This window comes from Diaphorina citri, unplaced genomic scaffold (genome assembly GCF_000475195.1).
Source record: "Diaphorina citri unplaced genomic scaffold, Diaci psyllid genome assembly version 1.1 scaffold1914, whole genome shotgun sequence".
In the NCBI taxonomy this organism is placed as follows: domain Eukaryota; kingdom Metazoa; phylum Arthropoda; class Insecta; order Hemiptera; family Psyllidae; genus Diaphorina; species Diaphorina citri.
In genome coordinates this window covers 1-12,867 of record NW_007379340.1, presented here as the reverse complement: position 1 = coordinate 12,867, position 12,867 = coordinate 1, and the positions used below count along the sequence as shown (strand labels likewise).

Sequence of the window (12,867 nt, the reverse complement as noted above, 5' to 3'; positions counted from 1 at the left end):
ACACGGGGTACATGATCAATTAACATGGTAGGTACGTGAACTAATGTTCAATGTTCACAGTTTCACACCCATTGTTCAATATTGACCTATTTTACCCACACAAATCTTATAGGTAATGTCCACAAACTTTTACCTTTACCGATATTGACTATGTTATCATTATCACTTATCATTGTTTACTTTTTTCCGACTAGGAACAAATAACATATCTTCTAATCCTTTTTTATTACTTTCTATCACCTAGGTACATTAACTTCATTTCCTTTTTGCCCCCCCCCCAGGTCGAATTGCACGTCCATCTTGACGGAGCCGCCCGCCACTCCACCCTGTATGAGTTGGCCAAGAGGAAAAACCTGCCCCTCCCTGGAGACGGAACCCTGGAAGATTTAGAGAAGGCCATCGTACGAACCGAGGGAATCAGCCTGTACCATTTCCTGAGTCCGTACAAGTTCTATAACGACTATTACAAGTGAGTATAACGAATATTAGAAGCGAGTATAACGATTATTACAAGTAGTAATGTATAACATACCTATTACGTACAAAAACGGCGATGCCAGCCTAGTTATAAGCTTGGAGGGCAAGGTCGCGGGTTCGATTCCCGCCCGGGGCGGATTTTATCCCAAACATATAAGGTTCGTTCTCGGAACGGCTGGCTTTCTCCTATCCTGTCTTCCTTCTCTCCTCTCCTACAGTTCCCATAACATTCTATTTCTATCATACCTCGCGCCATTTCAATGTGAAATTTTGTCATTTATTTTATTACCTACTTCGTTAAATGTTTTGTTTCAGAGGAGATCTGGATGCCATAGAGAGGTTCGCGTACGAATTCATTGAAGACTGCTCCAAGAACAACGTGGCCTATGTAGAAGTCAGATATATGCCGCACAAACTGCTGGGCACTGAGCTGTACCAGATGTTAGGATACGAAGGTAAGTACCTACTGAAAATGAAACGGTTGGAATTACATACTTACTTAAGTTCACTTGTCCTGATGCTTTATCCCATTGGAGAAAGAAAGAAAAAAAAAAGGTTTCAATGGAGGACCTTAAAGAGATTTCATAGAGGGAACTGTGAAAATAGAGGTCTTATCGTCCCAAAATCGAAGAGAGAAGGACAGGATAGGAAATAGCCAGCCGTTCCTAGAACGAACCTTATCTGTTTAAGACAAAGTTCGCGCGGGCGGGAATCTAACCCGCGATCTAGCGGACTAGCGCTTAGGTACAAGTCAAGCGTGGTACATTCTTCTGTATGTGTCTGATGTAGACTCTGTAGCATGAGATTGACAGATTCTAGAATCTGTCCCCCTCAGCAAAATCCTGGATATAGCCCTGATTTTCTTGGGCACCTCAAGTGTTAATATTCCTTTCGTTCCTTTCCAGGTCTCAAGGAAACCGTGCGTCGCGTCTACCAGGGCCTGAAAAGAGGGGAGGACGAATTCCAAGTGAAGAGCAAATCCATCTTGTCCTGCGCCACGAAATGGCCTGTGGATACCGTCCCTGATACGCTTAGACTGGCCCAGAACTGTACTCACTATGGAGTGGTGGGGATCGACCTGCTATCGATACAACCTGAGACCGGCCCTCATGGTAGGTTTTTTGGAGGTGTGCAGTACGACCGTCAAGTACAACTTTTTTTTTAAAAGAGGTTTGATAGAGGGAACTGTACAAGGGAAGCCCCCCCCCCCCCCCCCCCTCGAGGTTCATTTTTCCCCCCTACTTCCTGAGACGGACTTGACCGTAGTTCCATTCAGATACCCTCAGATGAGCCACTGTTATTGTCTGTGACTTGACAGGACTGGTTTTGTCTCAGTTTTAGATCCTCCAGCGAGAATTAGATGCCCTACGACTCCCTCGGCAAAGGAGCCCTAAATCTAATTAATAATAATAATAATAATAGTGCTTATTTATACTGCTCGCATAGGACTGAAAAGTCCCTTTACTCCAGCAGTAGGCTACTACTATTATTGTGGTCAAATTCTCAAATTATATTGAGGATAAAATTCCATACCTCAGCTGGGATTGAACCCACGCCCTCCTGTTCACCAGGCGAGCGCCTTGACCACTACACCACCGAGGTAGGTTCTCTGTTGGTTTCAGGAATTAAGTGACTACTCTAATGGTTTCAGGCGGTAGAAATCTACCATACAGACCGTGTAGGTCACGGTTACAGTGTAGTCGAAGACAGCAACATTTACAATTCCTGTCTCCAGAAGAGAATACATTTCGAGTGTTGTCCCTGGTCCTCTTATCTGACTGGGGCCGTACCGTTCCATACTCGGACCCACCCTATAGCTCAGTAAGTACCTAACTGGAAATTGAGGATCTCGCTCAGGAAAAAGGTCTCTAGAGTCTAGAGCCCAAAATCAATGAGCTCCATTAAAATCACATAAACCGTTCGAGAGTTTTTATTCAATAAAGAGTTGAAGAACTTCTAAAAGGGCCTGAACAGAAGACTTAAATACAAAATCAGTAAGCCTACTTTGTAAGCGCTAGTTCACGGGTTCAATTCATGCCCGGCTTTTTATTATTTTTATTTCTATTATTTTTCGTTTGTTTTCAAATTGATTATTTTTATATTTTTTAACTTTTGTAGCAACTATTTCTTTTGTTGGTAAAAGGTTTTAGGATTGTATTACCGGTGCTGAAAACCCTCGTACTAACTACTGACTGGCAAGTACCAGTTGGTTTGTTGGCTCAGGATAATTATCTAACCTTAGGACTATACTCTCCATTAACGAAGTTCTGGTAATGCTGACACTTTCTCCAAGAATAATATATGTTTAACCCTTGCTGGTATTTTGTCTAAATATACCTGCCTCGGTGGTGTAGTACCTGCCTCGGTGGTGTAGAACCTGCCTCGGTGGTGTAGTGGTCAAGGCGCTCGCCTGGTAAACAGGAGGGCGTGGGTTCAATCCCAGTCGATGTATGGAATTTTATCCTCAATATAATTTGAGAATTTGACCACAATAATTTATTATAGTAGTAGCCCACTGCTGGAGTAAAGGGACTTTTCAGTCCTATTCGAGCAGTATAAATAAGCACTATTATTTTAAATATCGAGCCACTTCGGCATCCATAGTCAAAAACCTTCTCCTGTGTGACGCGATCCCTCGGTTGTGTAGTGGTCAAGACGCTCGGTAAACAGGAGGACGTAGGTTCAAGCACAGAACAGCCATGGAAGTCAGTCGTCCAGATACTATTTAGGCACAACGTTTCTTAACGTCAGCGATTCTTAAAGAACATTCGTACTGGCTATTTACCTATTTATTTTAAGAGGTTTGATACAGGGAACTGTAACAACGGAGGTCTTATCGTCCCGAATGCGAAGAGAGAAAGAGGCCAGGATAGGAGAAAGCCAGCCGTTCTGAAAGCGAACCTTGTCTGTTTAGAATAAAGTTGACCCCGGGTGGAAATCGAAGCCGCGCTCTAGCGCTTACAAGGCAGCCGCCCTACCAGCCAAGCTAACTGTGTAAGCTGGCGTGACTGGCTGTTGCGGGGCCCACTCAGCCTCGTGAGGAAAATGAGTAGCTATGACATATAAATGCGCATAGCGACCGGCGCCAGCATCGTAGGTAAACATTGGATTTTAGGATTATTGAGATATTGGGAAAATCCTACAATACTGCAGTGAGCACCAAAGTTGTGAAATGATAACACAAAGAAACTGCATTTACATTAGAGACAAAATTTTCTTTGAAACTTTTTGCCATCTTTTTCTTCCTCTTTGGATAAAATGTTTGACCATTTTAAGAATAAATTTTTGGCCATTTTTTCTTCAGATTTGCCAAGGACAATGCCAACTTCTCTCTGAACTCCGATGATCCTACGCTTACCGGTAGATATCTGAATGAGGACTACCAACTGGCCCAGTCCTGGGGGTTCTCTAGGGAGCAGTTCAAAATCATCGTAAGTAGCTATGCTGGTTATATATGGGTGGGACTTGGGGCAAATTAGCCACTTGTTCTTCTAGTACCTATCCTAACAAATGTTGGCAATTTATTCCTCCCTGGTGAAATATCTTAAAGGCTCACAGTGAAAAGAAAAATTTAGTGGTTAGGTGGAAGAGCTCCTCCAGGAGAACCCTGCCACTTAAAAGAAAGCCGTAAAAAAGACGGGGGCACGGTTGGTCCAGTGGTAACGCGCTTGCTTGCCATGCAGAAGGTCCCGGGTTCGAATCCCACCACCGACAAAAATTTGTACTCGTTTTTCGATTGCAAATATTTCAACGGGTTACTTTCTGGTGTTCTCGTGTTGACCCAGCACCTAAATGGGAAGTATTGTGTCTCTTCTCGCCCATCTGATGAGAGGCATACTACGGGATGGACATGCTACGACACAGGCCACATGCGTCTAATGTAGCAGTTGTTCCATTGCTACGAAAAAAAAACGGCGGTGGAACACTCATCTTTTAAAAACCCAAATCTTTAAATCTTTAAAGATGTGGAGATATACCAGTGGAGATATTGAAGTAGAAACATACTTATCCACAACAGAGACGGACTGTAAAGTAATATTGAACAAGATATGGAGTAATATGAACTAAGGTGACCGAACGTATACGTGACGAATAAGTGTGCGTGAACCTTAAACGTAGAAACACACCACTATCACATCACGTCACGGCAGGTTACGTGTACTCATGGGGAGTAAGAAAGATGTAGTTCAAAGTTTTCCCTTAATAATGTAGCTAGGTAAATCCGTTGATAGTAGCCACAGCTCACGTGACGTGATAGTGTGTCTTTCTTTCGGACCTTAAAGACGAGATCTTTAAGGTCCACGCACACTGTCTGATGCACTAATGTGGACTTAGTGGCCTGAGATACCTCGTCTAATGGTTCACACTAGACTTAGTTGAATGGCAAGTTATTATCCCAACTTCCGGTCAATAAAAATCTTCTCGAGTCTTGGCCTATGCAAGGAAACGCCACAAACCCAGTGCTGTGGTCATCACAAGTCAAAACCATTAAACTCGGACACCAAGATGTTCCCTGTCTTAGGCCAGCCACTCACTATCAGATAGACCTGATCATGTCTACCTGATAGTGAGTGTGCTCATCAGGTAGTCCTGACAGACGGACCTTTTCAGCCGTACCTGTCAGGTAATGTTCTACAGAATATTGTAACACAGGGAAAGCTTAATGAAAAAAGAAAAAAAAGCTTAATGCGGCGTTTATACAGGGTGGTCCAGAGTTACCTGACAAGTTGTTAGAACTTGTCGTAGCTTGTTGAAATTAATACCTATCACTAAGTTCAGAACTAAATAAGGTTTTGTTACAATGTAGTCGTGGACCCCGCAACATCGAGCTTTCGCTGTGGAGGCATTTCTTAAAAGTGGTGAATTTGTGACTAATGCTCAGATGAAGTTTCGCACCCATTTTCATTTTCCTCCCTCCTCACCCGATCTTAGCTCGTGCGACTTTTTTTTATGGAAATATGTTAAAAACAAGGTGTGTATTTATTGGACAAGGACTCTGGATGAGTCAACAGGTGCTTTTATCAAGAAATTCGTGCTATAGCCCAGGAAATGCTGGAGACAGTATGTCGAATTTTGCATACAGATTGACCGTCGTATGTATGAAATCTAAAGATAAACTTAAGTTTAACTTGAAATGAAAATCTTGCCAAATTTCATGAAATCTAGCCAGTTATCTCAAGAAATGACATGAAATTGGCAACATTGTTCGTCTTAAGTTAAACTTAAGTTTATCTTTAGATTTCATACATACGGGGGTCAATTTCTGCGAAACAGGTAAAAAAGAAATGGAAAACAAACAAGATCATTTTATGATTGAGTAAAAAAATGATCAACTAGGAATATAATGTATTATGAAGTAACTAATATTTCTTTAAACGAAATAAATCAATACTACGAGAAAAAAATAGGTGGGTAATTTTTATCATGTCCAAAATAGTCAGTGCAGAAATCTAAATTAGTATCTAACTTTAATTCTTTGGTAACAGTATTTTTAATTCTTTGGTTACAAATAATGACGAGTTTAATGGAAAAGAAAAGATAAAAGACGGCATTAGGATCAACCATTCAAGATTTACAAGATTGGCTTTTTCGCCATTTCTTTTATTAGTTTATTAGCCATTTTCGTTGTTTGGTTAATTTCTGTTTCATTGTTTCCAAAATAACTTCATCTCAACGCAGTCTATTAAAAAAAATATATATAACTTTAATTTTAACATAAATTAGTTCACAAGAAAATTACTAACAGATGAAATAACATTCCTTTCCGTTCCTCCAATTAAAATAATTATCACATAATTCTACTCAAGTAATATTCTATTAATCTATCGCTATCGTATGCTGCGTCGTTTTGGCAACCCAGACTTTGGGAAGTCCGTCAATAAATTTTATCGATTGTTTCTCTCTATTCTACCGAGATAAGTAGACATATTATGTACACATACCTCCTAAAAAAAGGACTCCAAATTCTTTGAAAACTATCGAGATACAGACCTAAAAAACAGACTTGAAATTATTTATTTATTTTATTTTTACACAATTTAGCAACGTAGGCCATTTGTAGCAAATAAATAAGGTGGCGTACAGTTCTTTCAGGAAGTTGTTTCTCTTTAAGAAACATATCAGGTCAGTAATGGAATCAGGGTCGTTTTTAAGGACTTGAAATTGTTTGACTTTAATTCACAAGAAAATTACTAACAGATGAAATAACATTCCTTTCCGTTCCTCCAATTAAAATAATTATCACATAATTCTACTCAAGTCATATTCTATTAATCTATCGCTATCGTATGCTGCCCCGTTTTGGCAACCCAAACTTTGGGAAGTCCGTCAATAAATTTTATTGATTGTTTCTCTCTATTCTACCGAGATGAGTAGATATATGTACATACCTCCTAAAAAAAAGGACTCCAAATTCTTTGAAAACTATCGAGATACAGACTTCCTAAAAAACAGACTTGAAATTATTTATTTATTTTTACACAATTTAGCAACGTAGGCTATTTGTAGCAAATAAATAAGGTGGCGTACAGTTCTTTCAGGAAGTTGTTTCTCTTAAGAAACATATCAGGTCAGTAATGGAATCAGGGTTGTTTTTAAGGACTTGAAATTGTTTGACTTTTTTTTTCAAAGAATTTAAAATCTCCATAGATCAACAAAATATGACTTTGGGACGCAAATATTAATGGCAAATTAAAACATAGCTGGAGCGTAGGTTGGGGCAAATTATGAGACGCTAAATTTTCAAACTCATTTTGATGCACCCAATTTTAAAGGTCTCAAATGCTATATATGACTTTGGGACGCAAATATTAATGGCAAATTAAAACATAGCTGGAGCGTAGGTTGGGGCAAATTATGAGACGCTAAATTTTCAAGCTCATTTTGATGCACCCAATTTTAAAGGTCTCAAATGCTAATGGACTACTGAAGAAATCTTAAAGATTGGTTTCTTTACTAAAGTCATATTAAAAGCTAGGTGTCTAGTTCAATAGCCAATGAGCATTGAGAATACGTTTATATTCAAGAGTCAAGTTGCAGAAATGGTTAACAGAAAATGTCACAAATTTGCCCCAAGCCACCCTAAATTTGAATGAAAAAATATATTAAATTATAATGAAAAATAAAAAGGTATTCAATAAAGCCTCTTTATTCTCTAAACAAATGTGTCAGATGTTTTCAATAACAAATAGCTCATTTAGGAGTTTAATTTAATTTTCTTAGCAACTAATTTTGGGACGGAAATATGGTCACATCACTTTCAGACCAAATTTCAGAAGAAGAAAAAATGGTATTTCAACACCTAGGCAAACTTATCCTATTACCTACATACTTTTATTTAACTTGAAATCATACTTTACTCAGGTTTAAAATCATATCACAATAAATTAGGGGTTCTCAAACTTTTTGATAACACCCCCCTGTCCTCCAACAACAAAAAATCTCTCAGAAAAATATAGATCAATCTGTCATTTTCGAATCAAAAACAATCACAGAATGTAACAGACAAAATTTAATAACAGATTTCTAAAATTAAAATAAAGATTTAATTGAATTAAATTCACTTATTTAATTGCCTACTTTTATTTCATTTGAAATTTAATTTGACTTATTTATGGCCGAGGCCACAATGGAGCAGTTGCAAATGGGTAAAAATTATTAATAAATGGTCGGTTCCTATGTAAAAAGTTGTGAAAAATCCAAATCTGAGGTTAAAACTTCGAAAAAAACAACTGTAAAAGGTCGATAATTCAATTTTTATTTTCCGTTCAAATGAAAGAGTTCAAAGATGTGTGACGTCAGACTTCAGGCAGTTGTCTCGCTAGGTAGCGCCACTATGCAAGCGCGCTAGCGGAGGAGCAGAAAGAACTGCGCAGAACGTATGCGCACAAACAATTAATGCGTTGCCTGCAAGGGAGCTTTGCTCGGGACATTTGATGTGACGTCATCGCCTACGGGAGCGTATGCCGTGACGTCAAAGTTCACGATTTACTGGCATTTTTTAAATCGATTTATCTCGGGATCGAGAAGTCGTAGGAGAAAAAGAAAAATTCCGTTGGTCCTCATTTTTCCTGCTCTTTGACTTTGAAACATCACCCAAGTAAGCGCAACTGATCATTATAGTTTAAGTTTAAATCTTGGATTAAGTAATCTGATAAGATGGAAATTTTATCTGGTTGATCAGATTCTTCAATCCAAGAGTTAAACTTAAACCGAGTTTAAACTCCCATTGTGGCCCCGACCATTCTGATCCTCAATTGAGGTATAAAATGTTCCTACTAAAAAATATTTTTACCTATCACAATGCAAGCATATGTTTTAGGAAGTGTCTACTGATACAGCAAAAAGTACGCAATTTATTGGAAATGCGATGTTGCCAAAATCTGAACAGAGCTTATAATCTTAAAAAGTGTGCACAATTGGCAACGCTTTCTTCCTTAGAACCCATTTTTTTTTTTTTTTTTTTTTTTTTTTTTTTTTTTTTTTTTCAAAAAAAATTTTTAAACAAAAAAAAAAAAAAAATGTATTATTATTATTATTATTATTATTATTAATCATTATTTTATTTTTATTTAACTGTTAAATTTTCGCGCAAAAGTTGATTCCATAGGTAAAACCAGACAAGTCTCCAACTCAATTCTGATTGGGTGGGTGGGCCATAGATTTAGGTTAGAAAATAGCCTTGAAAACTGCCAATTGAGAATTGAGGATGGCAAGAAGTTCTTTTTTAGTAGCAGCAGACACTATCCGTTATTTGAACTACCTACCCTAAAACGAACATAGAAAAAGTTAGAAATGATATAAACGAAATTAAAATTAAAAAGTAAACAAAAAATATAAACAAATGATTATTATGTACATTAATACTTGTATGAGAGTATACATGTTGGTTCTAGTGATTGTTGTTAGTGTTGGTGGTGTTTTCTCTAACGATTAAATTTTCCGGATTCTTTTGTTGACATTTTGTTGGGTTGAATAGAAAAATACACGGTTAAAAACTTTTAATTTTCCAAAAAAAAAAAAAAAAAAAAATGAAATCTAAACCATCAATTAAGAAAGACCTTTCTTAGGGGGTTAACATCACTGCATAACTACTAAGGTCTTAAGTAACGTGGGTTTTGCCCTTCATTCACGCCTCCTCACATTAACCTCAGCCAGCCTGAGTGGGACCAGGAAAAACCAGTAGCACACAATTGTCCAGATGGTCACCCATCCGGACACTAACCACGCGCAACTTTCTTAACTTTAGTGATCCGTTGGGAACTGGTGTATTCAAGGAGCTATCGCCGTTGGCTCGTAAGACCTTTAACACTGCAGGAATTGAACTTTTCGTTTGGAAATCGATCATAATATATAATTATGGTGAGCGAAAAGTAAAACATCTATTCATAAGAGGGAAAATCCGTTTTGAATAATTAATCTAACTATACGTAAACTTTTTTTTTTAAATAAAGATATGTGAAAGTGTGTGCAATAAATATAAAAAATAAATGTTGATTTTTGTTGTTAAAAGTTACAAAGTAAAATGCCAAGCAGTACACTGCCCCGGGAATAAACTTATGGCAGTTCTAAATTAAGGAGTTTTTTATTTGACGAAACACAGTTTGGTGCAAAACTGGCTCAGAAATTCAGCTTCATGTCAAAGTTTTAATACAGCATGACTGTACTTGGCATTGGGACGGGCTCCTAACTGGGGACAAAATACTATTGGTGCATTCAATGTCAAATGGAGGAGTTGCAATTGGGAAAATATTATTAGTAAAAGGTCAATTCCTACGTAAAAAGTTGTGAAAAATCCAAATCTGAGGGCAAAACTCCGAAAAAGTATCTTTAAAAGGTCCAAAATTCAATTTTTAATTGCCGTTCTAATGAAAAAGCTCAAAGATTTGTGACGTCAGATTTCACGTCAAAATGCGCAGAAACGCTTGCGCACAAACAAACGAAGCGGAAGTCATGAATTATGACGTCATCGCCTACGGGAGCGTATGCCGTGACGTCAAGGTTCACGATTTACCGGAATTTTTTAAATCGATTTATCTCGGGATCTAGAAGTCGTAGAAGAAAAAGGAAAATTCCTTTGGTCCTCATTTTTCCTGCTCTATGACTTTGAAACATCACCCAAGTAAGCGCAACTGATCTAATATGAAGATCGCCCAGATCTTCGAGCTTAGTGAACCAGCTTAACTCCATACACAAAAAACCCACTCTGAGGTTTAGGTGTAGGGGCAACTGCTCCCAAAGGTGGGTTGAGCTTATGCGAATCTACGAAGGTCAAATTTCAATGAAAATCAGCTGTGAAAGCATATTGTTTTGTTTTGATCATTTAATGGCCGGGTCCACAAAGTGAGTTTAAACTTGTTTTAGCTTAAACTCTCGAATTGAGCAATCTGATTGGCTAAAATTATTGAAACTTTATGAAATCAACCAATTAGGTACAGTCGACTCTGGATATAGGAGAATCCAGGGGACCGACCTTTTTTCTCTCATATCCAGGTTTCCACTAAATCCAGTTTCTCTTATAATGTGACTTTTGGACAAATTCTCTTACATAGAGGTCCGAGGTAGATAATTCTCTTATATAGAGGCAAATCGATTACCTTGGGCCAGAAAAAAATTCTCTTATATCGAGGTTTTCTCTTATATATCCAGGTTTCCCTTATATTTCTTCTCTTCTATCCAGGTTTTTGGCTCAAAAATGAAGGGCCCAGAAAATTTTCTCTTAAATCCAGGATTCTCTTATACCCAGGTTCGACTGTATACCTTACCTTAGCCGGTTCAAGTAGTTTCAGACCTTACCTTAGCCGGTTCAAGTAGTTTCAGGCTACTAAGGTCTTAAGTAACGTGGGTTTTACCCTTCATTCGGCAACAAGCTACCCGCCTACTCACATTAACCTCAGCCAGCCTGGTTGGGACCGGGAAAAAACCAGCAGCACAGGATTGTCCAGATGGTCACCCATCCGGATACTAACCACGCGCAACTTTCTTAACTTCAGTGATCCATTGGAACCTTAACTTAGCCGGTTCAAGTAGTTTCAGACCTTACCTTAGCCGGTTCAAGTAGTTTCAGGCCTTACCTTAGCCGGTTCAAGTAGTGTCAGACCCTACCTTGGCCGGTTCAAGTAGTTTCAGACCTTACCTTGGCCGGTTCAAGTAGTTTCAGGCCTTACCTTGGCCGGTTCAAGGTTCAAGTAGTTTCAGACACAGGGGAATGACTTCAGACCTTAACTTAGCCGGTTCAAGTAGTTTCAGACCTTACCTTAGCCGGTTCAAGTAGTTTCAGACTTTACCTTGGCTGGTTCAAGTAGTGTCAGACCTTACCTTGGCCGGTTCAAGTAGTTTCAGACTTTACCTTGGCCGGTTCAAGGTTCAAGTAGTTTCAGACTCAGGGGAATGAGTTCAGACCTTAACTTAGCCGGTTCAAGTAGTTTCAGACCTTAAGCCGATTCAAGTAGTTTCAGACCTTACCTTAGCCGGTCCAAGTAGTTTCAGACCTTACCTTAGTCGGTTCAAGTAGTTTCAGACACAGGGGAATCAATTCAGACCCTTCATAGCATAACAGCTGATCTTCCAGCCGCTTCTCGATCAGGTTGGTCAGGCGTTGCAGACACAGCCGGTTGGATAGCTCCAGGATGTCGATACATTTGTTCGGATTGAGGAAGATACCCGGGCTGAGCTCGTCGGTGTAGATGAAGCTGAGAAGGATGTGGAACGTGTCGGCCCGAATACCGGGGAAAACGATCTGACGAGACGAGAAAATGTAGAAACGTTAAGGTGTGTTCAAATCGATCGACAGTCGATTCACACATGGACACAGCTTTAGGAGAAAAAAAATGTAAATTTTCCTTGAAAAATACAGTGCTTTGGTAAAAGATGGGGGTGAATATAGTAAACAAAGCCGGAGCTATGGATTCTTTATTGATATTTAAACAATCCTGATTATCGAAAATAGCCTCTGGCCAGTATGGGACCTTTATATCTGCAAAGCTCCAAGGGGGTTTTAAACCCCTGATCCGGGCGTCCAAGGGGGTTTTAAACCCCTGATCCGGGCGTCCAAGGGAGTTTTAAACCCCTGATCCGGGCGTCCAAGGGGATTTTAAACCCGCAAATCATTCCAACACCGTGAGATAGGTGCATGGCACGGGAAGGGGGGATCTGTAAAGCTGTGTCCACACACAGTCGACGACGTCGATCGATGTAATTTGAAACTGATACATTGCCTCGACAACATAGATTCACCTCGTCATGAGAAGTTCTGTTTATTATACTCGTAAATACCATTTGGTTCTCCTTTCAAAAAAGATCTTTTTATCTGTAAAAACCAATGCTTACCACTTTGGCGGAACCCTCTCTGAAGTCTCCACTGAACATGGCCTGGAACATTTCACATCTGGC

The 12,867-nt window shown here is 39.1% G+C and overlaps 2 protein-coding genes across 2 annotated transcripts in view; one reads left to right on the top strand and one right to left on the bottom strand.

Moving 5' to 3' along the window:
* The window catches only part of LOC103517639 (adenosine deaminase-like), a 6,900-nt gene extending 2,355 nt beyond the window's left edge, over positions 1–4,545 (top strand). Inside the window, exons 2-7 of the mRNA XM_026829660.1 lie at positions 282–469; positions 793–932; positions 1,383–1,624; positions 2,129–2,298; positions 3,782–3,908; positions 4,441–4,545. Coding sequence (XP_026685461.1) covers positions 282–469; positions 793–932; positions 1,383–1,624; positions 2,129–2,298; positions 3,782–3,908; positions 4,441–4,545 — 972 coding nt within the window. The remainder of the gene's footprint in view (positions 1–281; positions 470–792; positions 933–1,382; positions 1,625–2,128; positions 2,299–3,781; positions 3,909–4,440) is intronic.
* Positions 4,546–11,941: 7,396 nt separating this feature from the next.
* LOC113470896 (rho-related BTB domain-containing protein 1-like) lies at positions 11,942–12,855 on the bottom strand. Its single transcript, XM_026829659.1, has 2 exons — positions 12,805–12,855; positions 11,942–12,214 (listed from the first exon to the last, which is right to left on the bottom strand). The coding sequence occupies exons 1-2, from the start codon at positions 12,853–12,855 to the stop codon at positions 11,942–11,944; spliced, it is 324 nt and encodes a 107-aa protein (XP_026685460.1).
* Positions 12,856–12,867: the final 12 nt, after the last annotated feature.

Bases quoted from the DNA above. Each gene is read 5' to 3' on its own strand.
- LOC113470896 (XM_026829659.1), bottom strand. From the start codon at position 12,855: ATGTTCCAGGCCATGTTCAGTGGAGACTTCAGAGAGGGTTCCGCCAAA. The intron at 12,215-12,804 runs GTAAGCATTGGT...TCGTCTCGTCAG, and splicing joins GAGAGGGTTCCGCCAAAGTG to ATCGTTTTCCCCGGTATTCG.